The 19,687-nt window shown below is 38.2% G+C and overlaps 2 protein-coding genes across 3 annotated transcripts; both read left to right on the top strand.

The window, feature by feature from the left end:
* The first annotated feature begins 5,440 nt into the window (after nt 1–5,440).
* LOC110098544 (L-gulonolactone oxidase 2-like) lies at nt 5,441–9,270 on the top strand. Its single transcript, XM_020825408.2, has 3 exons — nt 5,441–6,121; nt 6,826–7,081; nt 8,450–9,270. Exons 1-3 carry the CDS (start codon nt 5,441–5,443, stop codon nt 9,268–9,270), a joined length of 1,758 nt encoding a protein of 585 aa, XP_020681067.1.
* Nucleotides 9,271–16,535: 7,265 nt separating this feature from the next.
* LOC110098557 (probable signal recognition particle 43 kDa protein, chloroplastic) lies at nt 16,536–18,287 on the top strand. Of its 2 annotated transcripts, none has more exons than XM_020825419.2 (2): nt 16,536–17,773; nt 17,855–18,287. In XM_020825419.2, the coding sequence occupies exons 1-2, from the start codon at nt 16,635–16,637 to the stop codon at nt 17,874–17,876; spliced, it is 1,161 nt and encodes a 386-aa protein (XP_020681078.2). In that variant the 5' UTR covers nt 16,536–16,634; the 3' UTR covers nt 17,877–18,287. The 2 variants fall into 2 exon arrangements, with proteins under 2 accessions (XP_020681078.2, XP_020681079.2); XM_020825420.2 differs by having other exon boundaries at nt 17,861–18,287.
* Nucleotides 18,288–19,687: the final 1,400 nt, after the last annotated feature.

The raw sequence follows: 19,687 nt of genomic DNA on the forward strand, positions 1-19,687 counted from the left end.
ATTTGGATCAAGTGGAACTCTGCCAAAGTTCATTTTACACCTGAGATTACAACTTCACAGCTCATCTCATGTACTCTCACTGGAGCTACTTTTTCTCCTTTTACGTTATCTGTTATATATGCAGAAAACGATAGGGATGCCCGTATTCCTCTTTGGGATAAGATTAGAAGATGTGCTGCCATAATCTCTAATCCTTGGATTATTATGGGGGATCTCAATTGCTGTCGCTTTGCTGAGGATAAATTGGGAGGTAATTTCTTACCCCTTAGCAGCTTGGGGGAATTAAACTCTGTTATCTTTGATGCCAACATTGATGACTTAAACTCGGTGGGCAACAAATACACTTGGTTTAACCAGCAAACCAGTAATCCCATTCACATCAAATTAGATAGGGGTTTTGGTCAATGAGCATTGGATCTCTGCTTATCCGAACTCCTACTACTCGGTTCAGGCTCCTTCCTGCTCTGACCACTGCCCACTCATTCTACACTCTACTGTTAATACTCCTACTCCTCACCGCTTCCTTTTTAAAAATTTCTGGACTTCTTTAGAAGCATATTGGTATATCCTACTTGATGTTTTCTCTGCCAACCAAGTAGGAAATCCGTTGGCTGACTTATGTTTTAAACTCCGTCACTTAAAAAAGAGGCTTAAACTGGAGCCTTGGACTAATGCTAATGCTATTCAGGAGCATTTGGATTTACTCCATAGAAAACAGTTAATTTATCTTCAGCAGATCTTGGATTATCCTTTAAATGAGTCCCTTAACAGCAATCTGAAAGAAGTCAATCACCAAATCACGAAATTCACTTCTCTCCATGTCTCATGGATTACTCAGCGAGCTAAGGCTTCCTGGCTTTCACAGGGGGAAGATGACCTGAAGTTTCTTTATAACAAAATCAGACGTCGTAGGGCCAATAGCAATGCGGTAGTGAATATTGGTGCTTCCTCTCACTGTTTAAATGAAGACATCATCTCTGATCTCCCTTGATTGAGGATTTAAATATAGAGCATTTTCCTGTTGGTAATAAATTACATTCTGATATAGCTGATATTCTTATTATCTCAGTTACTGATGCTGAATTTAAGCAGGCGGTTTTTGATGGCAAAGCTTCTTCCTCCCCTAGGCCAGACGGGTTCAACTATCATTTTTATAAAAGAAGCTGGCACATCATTGGGCCCAATGTCTGTAAGGCTGTTAAATCATTTTTTATTTCGGGCATTATGCCCACAGGTATTAAAGCCACATCTCTTACTTTGATCCCTAAAACTAAACATGCTGCTACTTTTAATGACTTTAGGCCTATTGCTCTATGTAATGTCATTTATAAAATTATCTCCAAAGTTATTGCTAATAGGCTTAAGAGTGTCATGCCTCTCATTGTGAAAGAAAACCAAGCTGGGTTTATTAAAAATAGAACTTCTACGGATCATATTATCTTAGCCCAAGAGATTATCACATATGCCACTAAGGGGAAAAAGAACTTTTTTTGTTCTAAATTTGACATTCGCAAAGCATTTGATACAATATCTAGAGAATTTATTCTTGCTAGACTTCTTCAAAAAGGTTTTCCTCCTTTATTTATCACTTGGATTAAAAGCTGTATTTCCAATGTTAACTATTCCATTGTGATCAAAGGAGCTCTTCAAGGTTATTTTTCCTCTTCGGCTGGGTTAAGGCAGGGCTGTCCCCTAAGCCCGTATTTGTTCTGCATTGCTATGGATGTCTTTTCCTCAATTCTTGATGATAATCTTTTTGAGGGAGCTTATTTCAAGGATTTTAGGATCAGCCATCTCCTTTATGCTGAAGACTTACTTGTTTTTGGTGATGCCACTTGCAGCAATTGCACTAAACTCATGGATACTATCAACAGATTTACTAAAGCTTCGGGTCTTCATATTAATTTGGGGAAAAGTTCTCTTTTTCTGCCCAAGCATCTTACCACTGCTACTGAAATTTGCAACTCCCTCCCCCTGTCTCTTAAGGATAGCATCTCTTATTTGGGAATCCCTATTTCTTTCAGGAAATTAAACTGTTCTGACATCTCTTCTCTAACTGATGATATCACTGGGAAACTTTCTGGGTGGAATGCTAAGATGTTATCCTTTGCGAGAAGACTCCAATATTTGAAATTTACTATGTTAAATTCTATTGCTTATTGGATAAGGGGTGCTATTTTAAACAAAGGTGCTTTTAAATTCTTTAGAAAAATAGCCTCCAAATTTCTGTTCTTTGGTGATATTTCTGTGGGGAAAAAGTTGCACCTTGTTAGCTGGGACAATGTCTGTAAACCCAAAGACAAGGGAGGACTTGGTATCTATAGTATAGATGCTCTTCAACATGGGTTCAACTGCTCTCTTATACATAGAATGTATAACAGAACTTCTCCTTTGGCTTCTTGGCTGTTTAGATACTACTCCTCCCCTTGGAAGCCTCCCCACTCTAAAGCTTCTAAATTCTGGAAATCCATCTGTAGCACTGCTGCTACTTCCAAAGATCTATGGGAATTCAAAGTTACCCTCAATTCTCCCCTTTCCTTTATCTGGGATAGCTGGTGCAATTCTAAATGCCTGGTAGACTTTAACCCGGATTACGCTAACTATGAGGACCTTAATGTGAGCAATTTCATTTCTTCTGATGGCTGCTGGAATATTCCTATTAATTTACCCATAATGGTCTCTAATGCTATACTTGGTGTTAGTATTCTGGATAATAATTCTGAATGCCTTTCTTTGGCTAATAAAGCTAAAGCTAATCTCAAAAGTTTTACCAATGACTTTTACAAATCCTTTCCGGACTACAACTGGGAGAAATTCATTTGGCATTCAAAACACTCGCTGAGATACTCTACTTACGCCTGGCTCTCTTTGGTTGGGGGCCTCAAAACGGCTATGGAACTATACCGTAGAAACATTGTGGTGGATCTGACTTGTTCTCTATGCTTTAATCATACTGAAAGCACTAATCACCTGTTTTTTTACTGCAATTACAGCCACAACATTATCACTAAACTCATTCCAGAATCAGCCAGTATGCTTCTTAGACCCAACTTGATGCAAATCTTTGATTGGGTTAATGAAAACCAAAACCTCTCTACCCAAACCAAAAGGTTATACTTCATTACCATATGTTGCACTGTTTACCATGTTTGGAGAGAAATAAATGAGAGAAAATTTGCTTTAGCTGCCTCCAGCACTACCACTATCTTGATTAAGATCAAGAAAGATATCCTTTGCAAGGTCTCCAAATGGTGTGATGGAGACTTATTGGAAAAATTAGCAGCTTAGCTGTTTAGTTCCATATGCAGCAGGGGGACCTGGGCTTTATTAGTTCTGAATTGATTTCATATTCTAAAGAATTATGGTGCTTCTCGGTGATAGCTGCGAGATAATTGTTGCTGTTGGTTGTGGTTGCTTCGGCAGCTGCCTGATTGCAAGTCTTGGTGGCTTCAAATCTGATTCTACCTGTTATCATTTTGATCACCTGGACGATGATGAAGCTCCCATCCGTTTCCCTTGGACGGCCTATTGGCAACCAGGGAACTGCCCGGTCGCTAGAATTCGCTTTGAACCCATTTTTCTGAGTCCAGGTTTTTCAAAACTTGGGAGCATTTACTTAGGTTCAGCTTTTTCTGAGACAATTTGGTGTTTTTACTCATCGCGGTCTACTTCATCTATATTATGGAATAGATTTCTTTTGCTTCTTAGCAGTCCACTCAATTTTTCTTAGTATGGTATAGGTTTACTTTTCCATGCTTTCTGCTGCTCATGTTGTCAGTTCTTTTTCGTTTTTTTTGCTTTCTTTTTGTTTCAGCGGCTATGGCTGTTAGTTTTAGTTGAATCTACTGGTTGGTTGTGGTAGATGTCAACTTCCATTTTGTACTCCTTTTTTCTAGACGGAATAAAATGGGCTCATGCCCCTAATTTTCCCAAAAAAAAAAAAAAAAAATCAACGGAGAATGATCAGAACATTAAGGCTTATCAACATTATAATAAGAATTAGGAAACAGCATCCAACCAAGCCTTATTCACCAAAATCCTATTTAATCTGTTATAAATGGGACTATCACACCTTTGATTAAACCAAGTAGAGAACCAAAGATTGCCCATCAAGGCCAAATTCACTTTAGCTTCAAGAATACAAATCAAATCCATGTTAAAGCAACACACAAGATCCTTGCAAAAATTAACTTTCTCAAGACTATTAAAACCTCAAACATTCCAAGAAGCAAAATTTAGAAATTAATAACATGATTATTTTGTCAAATAATTAGGTGCCTTTCTGGCAGATTTAGCTTTGTCGATTTGCCCGTTGCTAGAGGCAGCTTTAAAAGAGATTGATTATCAGAACCAGACTCCTTAAAAACTTTGATCAAATTTTCTTTTAAATTGAAAAGATAAGTTTCCTCGTCTTGATTTATAAGCCCAGGTAAATCTTCTGTTTACAAAATAATAAATTAATTATTATTTTGCAATTCAAAATTAGCACAATTAGAAGGATTTAGGCGTGTAAGTGAGCCGAGCCGGCTCGCAAGCTGAGTCGAACTTGACTCGTTCATGGGCTCGTGAGCCGAGCTTAAGAGTCGAGCTCGAGCTCGAGTTCTAGCTCATTCAGTAAATAAGCTCGAGTTCGAGCTTGAGCTGGCTCAGCTCATGAGCTGGCTCAAATAAATACTAATATTTTTAAACTATTTTATTTTATTTTTTAAATTTAAATATTAAAAATAATAAAAATAATGTAAGTTTTATTTAAATATTAAACATTAAATATTTTTTAAAAAAATTTTGACTAAGTTTTAAAAATCATGCTTAAGTTTTAAAAATATCACCTAAATCTTAAAATCATGTCCATGACTTGTGAGCCGGCCCGATCTCATTTACAATGGAACGAGCTCGAGTTCGAGCTCGCTTTCTAACTGACAAGAAGACCTAAACTTAACTCAACTAGACTTGTTTACACCCCTAACAACGTTAACAGAATTAATAAAAACTCATCTTAAATAAAAGTGAATAAATAATAAAGAATCCATATAATTTTTACATAAAAAAAGTATGATATTATTCATACTGCAACATTTTCTTAAAAATATATTATAAATAAAAAAAATTTCATTATCTTAAGAATATAATAATATCCTCCAATTAATAAGCCCGGTGTCCTTTCATTTAAGATAAGAATATCAAACACGATTAAATATCCCTTGCTTTTTTCCCGCAATCAATGATGAGTAGCAGACTAAGCTAAACCAGGCGGTGACGCATAATGATTCTTCCCTTATATAATAAGAAAAAACCAAAAGTTCTGATCTCATGATCGCCCGCACAATGCCGATCACGCGACAACACTTGCACACTATATATTAATAACTACACTACACTTCCACATTCGATATGCACATAGCACCTATCGCACATTGATTACCACAACCACCGCACAACAATGACGGAGAACAAATCTCGTTGGGCCTACTCGGCGCTCTGCCTCGCAAGCTTCCTACTCCTTCCGGTCATGCGGTGTAGCCCGCCGGAAGACCCGATAAAGTGTTCATCAGGCACGACCAACTGCAGCATCGCCAACTCCTACGCCACATACCCCGACCGTTCCACATGCCGCGCCGCCAGGGCCGTCTTCCCGGAGACCGAGAACGAGCTCCTCGCCGTCGTTGCTGAGGCTGCGCGAACGGGGACTAAGATGAAGGCGGCGACGCGGTACGCGCACAGCATACCTAAGCTGTCCTGTCCAGACGGCGACAACGGCCTCATCATAAGCACGAAAAGCCTGAACCGCGTCGTGAGCGTCAACGCCTCAGCGTTACTGCTCACGGTAGAAAGCGGGATGATTCTCCGCGAGCTGATCAAGGTCGCCGGTGACGCCGGACTCGCGCTTCCATACTCGCCCTATTGGGCCGGCGTGACGGTCGGCGGCATGCTCGGCACCGGCGCGCATGGCAGCTCGTTATGGGGTAAAGGCAGCGCGGTGCATGATTATGTCGTGGGTGTCAGGATCGTGACGCCAGCTTCGCCGGCCGAAGGTTATGCGAGGGTGCGCTCGCTCGGGGCAGACCACCCTGACTTGAATGCTGTCAAGGTCTCACTTGGAGTGCTCGGCATTATTTCGCAGGTAGGTAAGGGGTGGATCCTGCGAGAAAACCTATAAGTAAAAATGTAAAAGAAAATTTCATAAATAATCTTACAATTAAAATTTGTTCCGAGGGCGCTGCCTCTCGGTCTCTATTTGTTCATAGTTGTATGTTTCGCAGATATGTCGGGGGTCCAAGGGGCAGTGCCCCCTGGCGAGGTTCGACCTGTCTGATCAGATCGAGGGGCCCAGAACAAATTTTAGTTGTAAGGATATTTTTGGATTCTCTTTACCATTTCTCCTTGTATTTGATTGATCTTTCTATAATAATGACATTTCTACACAATGCTTTTAATTATGTTTTGCAATTGTCTAAAGTCTATAGTATTTTAAATTTTTAGGGCGGACAATGAGCTAAAAATCCTTATAATAAATACTGAAAAATATATGGAGGAAGATAAATTATACAAAGAATCATATAATAAAGAAACTTTTTATTTTTTTAAGGGGTCAATTTCCCCCTAGCCGCTAGGTGGCTCCGCCCATAGGTAGGTAGACATCAAAGCGGCATCAATTGCTTGTACATTGGTAGCGTATTAAACAAAGGAAAAATGATTGTCATGCATGATGAATTTGAATTGCTTCGATGTTTTGGCTAATGTTTTTCTCCATCGATTTGTTGGAAAAAAAAAAGTTTTGATTCCTCTTTAACAAAAGCTAGAAACACAAATCATCTGGACCTGTAGGTCACATTTAAGCTGCAGCCGCTGTTCAAGCGATCGATCACATATGAGAGTCGCGGAGACGGAGATCTTGCGGAAGCCGCGGTGAAGTTCGGGAAACAGTACGAGTTCGCGGACATTACGTGGTATGTAGGCAGAGGGAAAGCCTTGTACCGTAAGGATAGTCGGGTTTCCTTAAACGATCTGGGCGACGGGCAATACGACTTCATGGGCTTCCGTTCTACCGCAAGAGCTGGATTGGCCATTGACAGAGTCACTGGTAGGCGTTCATATTTGCTTATCTATTTATTTATTTTTTAAGTGCTCTTAATAGCGCTTTACATTTTTAAAGATTTTTTTCTAATTGAACGTAAAATACAACTAAAATATGAGATATTTTATTAAAAACTATAGAACTTTTTTAGTAAAAAAGAACAAGATAATTTTTTAATGACAGGGTAATATTAAAAGAACTATTTATTTTGAGATAAAATTTGACCGTTTTATAATTTTTAATAAATATTTCATTATTTTAAAGAAACTTCTTATAAAATTTCTTGTATTTTCCAATTTTTTTGGAAAGAAATGAATTTTTGTCAAAAAATATATATAAAAATATCATGTCTACCTAATTCTTTAAATTATTTTTCATATAAATATAATATATATTACATTCCTCGATCATAAAATGATCCGATAATTTTGCAAACTATCATAATCGAAAATTTGGATTCTATTTTTGTACCTAATTTTTTTTTCCGTTTTGGCTAACCGAGCACTTTTCTGGCCTTTTTCCACTTTCCCATTAATGCGGCCATTACACCAACAATCTATTGTGGACATAACAGGTTAAGAATGGTGGAGCACTACTTTTTTTTTTTATTCCTTTCTGGTTTTTCACTTATTAATGGTCTTTGGCGTGCCAGCACTTGCTCAGCTCCTTTTTACAAGATAATTGATAATAAAAATTTTGAAGAATATCTGCCATTGAAAAAAAAACAAATGAAATTTTAAAAATGTATATTTAAATTAAAAAGAATAAAAATATTTATGATTATGATTAAAAGAAAATTCATAACCCTAGCATTTCCCTATAGAAATTTGGCATAACGAGTCATATATATATTATTATAATTACTCATGCCATATACATTTAAAACAAATATTTTTATTACATTATTTAAATTATAAATTATCTTATCTTTTCCATGAAATTCCTTTAATTTTTTCCACATTTATTTCACTTTTGAGCCAGCTACAAAACATTTAATTTTTTTGAGGATTTAAATAGATATCATCTTATATTATTTTATTTATTTATTTAAACTTTAATATTACATACATACTACTCATACATACTACTCATAGCTCATTTACATATCAAATTTAAGTGGTAGAAATGATATATATGAATAGCAATAAAGAAATGTAAGTGATATTTTTAATGTTAAAATAATATGATGGTATGCCTGTAATATTAAAATTTTAGATATAAAATATATAAATAGTATGTTGTAAAGTGGTATTTATGTAAATTTCCCTTAACTTTTTAATCATCATCCTGTCATCGGGCTGCACATTATTTTTAAGCTATGCGGTGTTTAAAATCTCGAAATTTCAAGTTTAACATATATTTACCGTGGCTCAGAGGATGCCATGGAGGCTCTCGGCGACGCTGCGGGTAAATGCGCAGCCGCGACGGTTATTACCTCCGCACTGTCGCTTGCCGCCTACGGCCTCACCAACGACGGGTCGCTCTTCAAGGGCTACCCCGTAATAGGCTTTCAGCACCACCTGCAAGCTTCCGGCAGCTGCTTGAACTCGCCGGAGGATGGCCTTCTCACGTCCTGCCCGTGGGATCCCCGCATCACGGGCAAGTTCTTCTATCAATCTGCTTTTACCATCCCGCTCTCCAAAGTCAGAGACTTCATCCTCGAAGTCCAAAAGATTCGAGACCTCCACCCCGACGCGCTCTGCAGCATTGACATCAACAATGGCATTCTGATGCGCTACGTCAAGGCTTCCACCGCCTACCTCGGCAAGGAAGAGGACGGCGTCGACTTCGACATTACGTACTATCGCAGCCGCGATCCTTTGAGGCCGAGGCTTTACGAGGATTTGCTGGAGGAGATTGAGCAGATGGCTTTATTCAAGTACGGGGCGCTTCCGCACTGGGGAAAGAACAGGAACGTGGCATTTGATGGAGCTATTGGTAAGTATTCCAGGGTTGAGGAGTTTATGAGGGTGAAAGATGAGTTCGATCCGGCGGGGCTGTTCTCCGCCGAATGGACGGATCAGGTGCTTGGCATCGAGGGGAAGACGACGAGTTTGGTGAAGGATGGCTGCGCTTTGGAAGGGCTCTGCGTTTGTTCTGAGGACCGACACTGTGCACCGGAGATGGGCTATCTCTGCCGGCCTGGCAAGGTGTATAAGGATGCCAGGGTTTGCAGCCACGTAGCCAAAAATTAGGTTTTCTTTTTATATTTTTGGCGTTGGTGATTACATTTAAGTTATTTAACACGGCTCAACTTCTTTTGTTGAGTCTTTTGGCTATCCATCAACAAATTTTCTTAGATTAAAAGTTTACTTATGTGATGTGTATGAATTTATTTTAATTATTTTTTTGAAATATTTAAATTAATTAAAATAAATTCATACAAATATCACGTACTTATGATTCGAATTAAGAACCTCTGATATGATGGTCAAAACTCTTAATCAAAGTGAGCTTATTTTACTCAAAAGCCAAAAAAAAAAAACTACATATATACTTTATTTTTGTAACTTTTGTTGGAAGTTTTTAATCTTAGAAATTATTCTATGCGAAGAATGAATACAAAATATTGTTCGAAAACCAATTAAAATTTTTCACGTTAGCGGTACCGAGCTGCATCTGCATCTCCTCTCTAGATACCAAAGACATTATTATTTATGCACTAAATGGCCTTCTCGCATCACACTAATCCTACAAAGAAACCATGCAAAACAAAAAAAAAAAATCTTCATTCTCTCAGCCTCGATAATCTCTCCTCTGTTGACTGTTGTGCAGTTTAGAATATCCAATCATAGTGAAGTGCATGCATCATTCAATTTTTTTCTCAAACAAAGATCGCCCATCCTAAAAAAATTTCAATATGGACAAAACTCTTGCATTTCTTTATCCAATATATTTTTCATGGTTGTTAAATATTTTTTTAAGATCCTTCACCAACAAGAAGGTTAACCAATTTATTCATTGATATTGTTAAGATGCTCGTCAATTAAATAAATGTTAACCCTTCTTCATTTATTCTTTGATGAGTTTTGATACGTCTTCAAAAATAATCTTGATCCAACACGAATCTTAAAAAAAAATTGAGTGGAAAGATTTCAAAATTAAATATGGAATCATCCAAACTTTGATTTAAGCAAACTTATAGTCAAACTGAACATCTCGAAAAGATAAACCCAACGACACCAACATCAGTACAATTTGAGACCAAAGGATCCCAGATCAACGGTCCAAAGCATATTTGGAAGGTTCAAAGCATAAATTGGATTACCAAACAAATTCTAAACGTGACTTGCTTATAGTCCAATCGAGCGGCTCGATAAGACGAATCCAACGAGCACGAGATCACCAAATTCTAATATCATAAAGACATCCAAATACCAAAATAAACAACCCACTATCAAAGATATCGTCCGCCCATTCAAGCCACTCCCATCTTGATTTTAATCCTTCCCATATTTACAAGCCAACCGCCGACCACCATGAAATATCCTCACCCCCAACCACCATTAGAGTTCTACCTAACCACTACCGGACTTCTGCCAGTCCGCCGACCACCGCCGGAGTTCTTCTCAACTACTGATAGACTTCTGCCAGTCCACCGATCTTCGACGAAGATCTTCCCGACCAACTTCGGACTTCTGCCGGTTCGCCGATCACCTCCAAAGCTCGTCCCGACCACCAATGGACTTCCGCCAGTCCGCCGACCTCCACCGAAGATATATCTTCCTGACCAATGCCGAACTTCTGTTAGTCTCAAGACCACCTCCAGAGTTCTTCCCGACCACTAATGGACTTCTGCTAGTCTATCGACCACTGCCAGAGTTCTTCCCGACCACCACTGGAGTCCACCGACCAGTTGTATCGTCAGACTTCCACTAGCCTACTGACCACCGCCGGAGTTCTATCCAACAACCGCTAGACTTCCGCTCGTCCGCCAAGTACGATTCTTCTAAACTCAATTGTTTGCTGACTACGATCCTCCAGAACTACATCGCCAACTGACTACGGTCCTTCTGACATCTGTCATCCACCGACTACTATCATCCCGACCTCTATCGTCCACCGACTACAGTCATCCTAACCTCCGTCGTCTGCTGACTACAATCTTTCAAACCTCCGTTGTCCGCCGACTACAATCTTTTAAACCTCTGTCGTCCGCTGACTACGATCCTCCAGACTTCTGTAGCTCGTCGACTACGGTCCTCCCGACCTTCATTGTGTCGCCCACCGACTACTGTCATCTCGACCTCTATCACCCGTCTACTTTGGTCCTCCCGACCTCCATCGCCAACCGACTACGATATATCCTTTCGACCAAACAAACACGTCAATAGTAATTCTCCTAATTCCGACAATATAATGCACTCCATATGATGTATATTTGTTACATCAAGTCAAGACCTTTCCCCCAAGGAAGAGCCTCATTTGTAATCAACTATAAATACTAGTGGATCATTCCAAACTAGGTCAGGCAGTATGGTTTTTCCCTATTTCAAGACGCAACAACTTAAAAAAAATCAATTCATTATACCCTCATAAACCTCTCAATTGTAATATTTATAAGCTTATTAGACTCATTTAAATTTAGTCTTAGTTTGAGACAATTTTTGTATTACATTATAAATTAGTTTTTTAGTATATTTAAATTAGTTTTTTGAAAAAAAAAATTGCTTTAAAAAGCAATAAGAAAGCTATTCTATACAACATTAAATTAATAATTAATCATATTTAATCACTACTACTTATAAGTTATAATCAGATTCACATGAGGTTGCCAAATATCTCATAATGAGAATGTGAACAATTTGGTCGACAAAACAACATAATGATCATGCATTATGAATGCTTGCCTTGTGTAGAACGTCTCATAATTTCATCATGTCACTAGAATATATATGGAGGAGTTTTGTGTAGAATGGCCAAACTCAATCATTATGGTGGTTTTGCAAGCCATCATAAAAGCTTTTTTAGTGATCGTTACTTTCCTTCAACGGTCCGCCATTCTTCGAAACTTTTTTTTTTTGCATGCCATCAAAGTTCATGGTGAATGTTATATAGCAAATATAAATTGAATAGAATAAATTTCATGAGAAGATTGCAAGAGCCTTGAGGTATTAGATCCGTCTACTACTAAAAAATTAAGCTTTTGCAGCACTTTTTAAGACCTACTACAACAGTTTAAACACCTACTAATTTATTTGCAATGGTTTATAAACCCTTGCAAATCCGCTGCATTTGTGTTCGCTAGAAAGACTTTAACAACAATTTTAGGAGTGTTGTTGTAGGAAGACTTTAGCAGCGCTTTTTAACAGGTGTTAAAATCGTTGCTAAATAGTAGATTAAATTAAAAAAATATATAATGCAAAAAAATCAAATTTTATGATCAAATTACAAATATCAATAAAATACTATAGAAATATGTGAGTATGAAGAATTGCACAACATGTGAATAGGAGCATGCCTTTCATATCAATATTAATGAACCTATCTATCAACAAATATACTTCCATGCATAAATATAAAAGCAAGAAACAATAAGACTTATAAACTTATATAGAGCCAATCAAAGTCACAGACATTAGCACAACGCAGCACAGCACAAAATTCATCAATGGATGCCATGGAATACTTCCAACCATCACAACAATACCTAAATAAATATACAAATTAATATTAGCATGAAAATAACTACATGCAGGACCTATATTCCATTGTTATCTGTTTGTTGTTTTCTCATAATATATGTATAAATTTAGTCCTAACTCTTGGAGATGGGGGCATATTGAAACGGGTACATCAAAACCTGCTTAACTAAAAGGCATCAATACAAAATAGAAGGATTACAGAGCTAGCCATAAACAAGAAGATTTGAACGAAGGCATAGCAACTAAAATGAGATAATGTTTTGAACAAATGAATCGACACATACATCTCTAACCACCTGTAAGAACAAAAATGAGCAACCAAAACTTTGGAAATCTTCATAACCGGATATTCATAAATGAATTATGCGCTCAAATAGAATACAAGTATGTAGAACATCATAGCAAATGTTTGATCTCTTCTAGACAAAATGACAATTTCAGGATAGTGCTGATCTGAACTCAAAATTTTTGCAAGGCCAAAGTCACCTGCAAGTAGCATAACTTAGTACTTTTATAGTAAACAATTTCAGACACTAGCTTCAATTAAACATCATACCCAGTCGAAGACTCTGATCTTTTGCTTGGAAAATATTAGAACATTGGATCAATTACAAATCATTAGCATGAATTTTGTGCATGGTACATCCAAATAGTATTCTATTTATGATTACCCACCTTGACATCACGGTGAAGAATATGGTTCACATACAAGTAATCAAGAGCCATAAGTAACTACACAAGCCACTTGCAAAGCTTCTGCGGACATGATATAAATGAACGCTAATAAAAAACAAACAAACAAAATATAATGTTCTGAAAATAATAGTAAGCAATTTTTAAGAGTAATTTTAGATTTGTTTTCATGCTTGAAATCTAATGGGTCAATAACATAAAGAATGAATCCTCACAATAAACACCAAATACAATGACTTTTATGATAACAAAGTTGTGCTCAGAAACCTTTTCAACCAAAGAATCCTTGTATTCCACAATGAATGAATTCTGCACTTTAAAAATAAGTTCCATATGCAAAAACAATAAAATTCTGATGACTAAAATCAATATATAAAATGCAGCACCTAAAGGTTGGCAAAGATGAATGAATTCAGAAAAATAACATCAATAAGCAAGGAAAAATAAAAATATAAATATATTTTCATGTAGTGAATTCAGAAAAATAACATATATAAGAAATATTGGCTCTAAGAGCATTGTTCTCATTACAAATCATAGAAATTTATGCATTTATCAACCAAATTAACCAACGTAGAGTGCATGGGATCAACTCATTCTAGTGTAAGCCACTGACTACAAACAATCCCAAATAAACAACTGTGCACAACAACAAATTAAGATTTTAACTCCAGGTGCACAGACCTGCGCGCGGTTCCTATTTGTTTGCCGAGCAAGCCTGGTTTTCTTCAAGACATATACCTAAGCAAATCAAGAAGAAATAATAAAAACCCCAACAAATCTATAGCAATGCCAAGGATAAAGCGCAAGCCAAATACAAGTGAGCCGCCTCTCTACTTACTTTTTCTTTTCCACCTTGTGCTTCACGAGAAGAGCGGAGCCAAATGCTCCTTTGCCAATCTGCTTCAAAAATAAGCACAGTAATCTTCTAAATTCTTAACTCACAAAAAATCGTAAATTAGCAAGAGAACAAGACAAGAAAGGCAGTTTCTGTTACCCAAGCGTTTCGAATCGTGCTCCGAATTCGAAATGCAAACCAAAACTGCTTTCATAGCAAACCGAAACCTAGGCACATTACTTCAAATAAGCAGTCAGCGAGCCACAAAAGCCTCACCGGATCTAAACCCACAGCCAAATAGAGATCTCGGATTCTATCGGATCATGGAGACCTCGCCAACTAAAAGAAGCAGAGTATAACTCCTAGTTCTTCATTGACAATCCTCTCCGAAATGGGAACAAGGAGAAGAAAAAGCGAGACCAACGCCGAAACTCCAAGTGGCAACACGACGCCGAAACTCCAAGTGGCAACACGATTTCTGTGTTGCTTCCCAGTGGATCATATGGATGCTGGGAGACGAACACCAGATATAGTCGAGCGGGTGCTAGGGCACGGAAGGTTACAGAGAGCAGCGGTGACAAACAGCTTCTATAAATCGCTATTAAAAATATTTTTAGCACCAGTTTACTAATTTATAGCAGCGGTTTTAAAATTGCTATTAAAAACTGCTACGAAAATCTTATTTTTTTAGTAATTTATTTCTTATATGTTCTTTTGTTCTCTTTAAAGAGAGGAGATCAACAAAGACCGAGAAATTTGAATTAAATCTTGGTGTTGATGTCGTGAATCAAAATTGATGTCAATTGCTTGCAATATGCTTCTAAGCATTGGCGTGCATTGATGTTATTGATGATGTCAAACAATGAAGTTTTTAGGCATCAATGTAGTCCGATATCATTGACCAGGAGCATGTAGTTGGGTGATGATTGATGGAAGATCAAAGTCAAGTAATGATTAACAAAAGACTATAGTTTAGGGTCTAGGATCAAAGGATGATAGTCAGATGACACAGGATAGATGCTTATAGTCGAGCGATGGTAATCGAGAGAATACATTCAAGCTAGGATGGTCGAGAGACAGTAATCAAGTGATGCTAATCAACTGGCTATAGTAGGGTAATGTTGGTCATGTGATAAATGTGTGTGTGTGTGTGTGTGGAGGGGCCCCCAGCAAAGTTAAGCGAAAGTTGTAATTAGTTGGCTGTGGTTTGACATTGTAGATCAAATGATGTTGATTAGGTGGCACTTGTTGAATAATGATAGTCTAATGCTAGTGGTCCAACAAGAATGGTAGGGTGAGCTCTAGGAAAATTTTGAGCTCTCCTCCTCACCCCATCCCAATGAATGGGTAGAGAAAAAGATTGTTTATAATTTCTTGAGTGTTTTTTGTGAATAAATTTAACCGTAATCATGAACACTCCATCAGTCGATCTATATTAATTTTCTTGATTATAGATCATTCTTTTTGCATATAAGTGTCTCAATGATGTTAGAATTAACTATTAAGTAATCTTGTATTTTTATGATCAATTTGATCAAAAGCATCCAATATTTGGAGATTATCTGGTCATCTAATTAATATTATGAAGTTTTTAATTATGTTTTAAGCCCTTGTTTTAGGCTCATTTGAACTTAGATCATATCCCTTTTAATTTCAATATGTTTTCCATATTAAAATATTTAATTCGATTATAAATTTATTGAAATTAAACTTTGGATCAACTATAATTCATTTTTCAAAATTTTTTATTTGAATATTACCGTGAGAATCGTACTAGATTTTTATCACCGATATAGCATTTGCTGGCTATTTCAAACCCCCTATGCAATGGTGCAATTGGTTAATGGTGGTGTGTGGACTCCACCGTTTACACTCAATTAACATGCTTCGAGTTAAAAAGAATAAAAAAGTCGTAGAGTTGTCAAATAAGCCGGGCTAGCCAATTCGTCTAAATTTCCAACAGCCCAATCCTAAAATATGGGCTTACACAAATTTATTATAATAGGCTTATGAATAGCCCATGAGCCCATTTAATCAAAACACATCAAATTAACCATTGGATATTATTAAAATTAAAATAATATTAATAGTATAGTTTGAATCCCAATTAGATTTAATTAAACTCTTATTAATACAGCATCTAATTTTCTTTCTTATATTATATAAAAAAATAGAAATTTTATTTATATTTTAAAGAAATATTATTTATTTTCAATTATTCAAATTAAAGCCCAATAAATATAAATATAAATTAAAATATAATTTATTCATCAGAAAGAAAATCTAACCACGTCCACTTTCCTTATCCGTTTTCCAATCTCGCTTAGCTCACATCTTCTCCCTCACGACCTTCCTCTCCTTACCTCTGAGATCAAAAATCCTAATGGAGGTAGTCCTCAAACACCCCTCCCATTCCCGCCTCAAACTACCCCTCATTTTCTTCCGTTCCTCTCCTTCAAACCGCCTCACCATCACCATCCCCTCCTCCTCCCGTCGACACCGCGGACGACTCCCTCCCGCTCTCCTTTCCACTACCTTCCAGGACCAATACTCCCCATCTCCCATCAAAGAAACCAAAACATCAACAGAGCCTTTGCCCGACGACGACTCCTTTGGCGAAGTCAATCGAATCATCGGCCGCCGCACTGTCCGCACACCAGTTTTCGCCGAAGACGGCTCCGTCTCCACGGAAAAATCAACCGAATACCTCATTGAATGGAAGGACGGCCACGCTCCTTCTTGGATCCCAGCCACTGGAATCGCGGCCGACGTCGTCGCTGAATACGAAACCCCCTGGTGGACCGCAGCCCGCAAAGCCGATGCCGCAGCTCTCTCCCTTCTTCTCTCGGACGAATCGGTCTCCCGCGACCCCAACGCGGAGGACGGCGACGGTCGCACAGCGCTCCACTTCGCGGCTGGGCTGGGGTCGGAGGAGTGCATAAAGGTGTTGGCGGAGGCGGGGGTGAATGTTGATCAAAGAGATGGGGCAGGGCTAACGCCGCTGCACATGGCGGCGGGGTACGGGAGGGCCGGGGCGGTGCGAGCGTTGGTAGAGGCGGGGGCGGATGCCGAAGCGGAGGACCAGAGGGGGAGGACGGCACTGGATCTGGCGCGGGAAGTGATGGGGGCAACATCGAAGGGGGATTTTGGGAGGCGTGTGGCATTGGAGGCCACTGTTGTTGAGGTGGAAAGGGCGGTGTATGAATGGGGAGAGGTGGAGAGGGTGGTGGATGCAAGAGGGGAAGGAAGGACGAGGGAGTATCTAGTGGAGTGGAGGGATGAGGGGGAAAGGGAGTGGGTGAAGAAGGCGTGGGTGGCAGAGGATTTGGTGGCTGATTTTGAGGCTGGGTTGGAGTATGGAGTGGCGGAGGAAGTGATGGGAGAGAGGGAGGTGGATGGGGGAGGGAAAGAGTATTTGGTGAAGTGGGAGGATATTGAGGAAGCGACATGGGAACCGGAAGAAAATGTTGATGCGGAGCTTGTGCTGGAGTTTAAGAGGAAGAAGCAGCAGAAACCAGAGGGGTAATGTGTGGAAGAAAACTATTTTGATTCTCTGTTTTCTATTTGTTAGATTCTTGTCAGTTGTTAGTGAATCGTTATCAGTTTCAGCTGTTCATCGAAGTGACTGTAATGAAGGACGGATAGAAAGGAAGTGGATGAGTAAATCACGTTGGTTTTCATTTGATTATTGGATCAAATTTGAGAAAGCATTCAAGGAGATTTTTCGTGTACCTGCAGCTTGCAAGTCAAACATGCTAAGAAGAATATCAGAAATTACTCTTAAATATAGGAGTAAATCTTCTTCGAATCTCAGGCTATTTAGAATTGGAGCAATGATAAGGAATGACTTCAACTGTGTAAATGACTATTCACAATCATCATCTTAGACAAATTGATTTGTGTAGAGCCCAAACTGGATGACTTCTTTGAATGAATTTTGACGACTTGCTTTCTAATACGGCATATATCTTTGTAGGATTTGTTGTGATTTCGTCTATCAATATCATTTAGCAAAAAAATTTGCCCTCTTGAGCTACAAATCAGTATTTAGTTAAGGTTAAACTTCATCCATTTTATACCTTTTGAGAGATTTAATTGTATTGATAAGCTTGGAAAGATGTGCATCACTTATTTTATTTTTGAGAAGGAGAATTTTACTATTAGTTGTCTGGTTGACACCACTGCCCAGATGATTGAGTAGCGGCCTCCCAAAAATGCAAAAACGCGGCTATAGGATGATTCAGACTGAGCAACTGATGTAGTTAAAAATTATGTAATATTTTATGTTTGATTTATTTTTTTATTTACCCTATGATGAAAGACAACCAATGATCTTGCTAGGTTGGTGCTCTTAGGAATATATCTCCCTTTCCTTCACTTTGTCACTTCAGTTTCTGTGTTGTTGTGTGCTGTTTCGGTTTATGTTCGTTCCTCCCTTTTTACACAGCTTTCGCTGCTGAGTGTTGCTTCGGTTTTCTCCTATCCTGCTGCCTATTCCCTTCCCTTTTCACGGTTTGGTTGTTGTTTGTTTTCTGCTGGTTTCCTAGGCAGTTTTTGGTAGGTGTCTGTTGGTTTTCTACTAGTTTCTTAGGCAGAATTTAGTTATTTGTTTACTTTTCTATTTGTTTGGTTCCTCATACTGTCCATCCCCCTCCCTTTGCTATTTCCTATGAAATGATAGCTCTTATTGAATGCTTGGGGGCGACATATTTATGAGGTTGTTGGGCTCTTTTTTTCCCTATATATGGGGGCTGTTTGCTGCTGATTGAGGGGAGTTTTTGGTGAAGTGTTTACATTCAAACCTGTTGGTTTTTAGCCTTTGAGCTAGTCTCCTATTCCCTTCTTCTCTTATACTTCGTCTTGGTCCTCTTCCTTTTCTTCATCTCCACGGTAACCGTCCAACTGTATCCTTCTTCTCTTGTGAACTTTAAGGTGTTTGCTTCCACATTTTGGTTGGTATTTGCCGGATGAGGGTGGACTTATGCCTGATCGATTCAGTGGTGGATTCCGTGTTAGATCTTTCTTTGAGCACGTATCCTATATTTTTAAAAGTTTCCAAGTGAAGTGACCACTTGTTGGTTGTTCTGAGGGTAGCTTTATCTTTCCTTTTCTTATTTATTTTTCCCTTCGGATTTTGAAGCAGTTTTCTAAATAGACTTCTTTCTTCTTTATATTTTATTTTGTGGATGTTTATGAGTTATTGAAAGGAAGAATTCTTAGAAGTTAACCTCTTTGATTTTATGGGCTTTATTGTTCCTTCAATTGATCTCCATGATGATGCTTCTCTCAAGAAGAATCTTTTGCTAGAAAATCCAACCAGTGAGCCACGAGATTAGTGAAATATCTTGAAAGTTAGTCTCCTTGTGCAGGGTAGGTTCAAATTATCTCCAACTGATTTATGTTGGTAGATATAATATTTGCATTGTGAAAAATATT

The sequence above is a fragment of the Dendrobium catenatum genome, unplaced genomic scaffold (genome assembly GCF_001605985.2).
Source record: "Dendrobium catenatum unplaced genomic scaffold, ASM160598v2 original_scaffold_268208, whole genome shotgun sequence".
Classification (NCBI taxonomy): Eukaryota; Viridiplantae; Streptophyta; class Magnoliopsida; order Asparagales; family Orchidaceae; genus Dendrobium; species Dendrobium catenatum.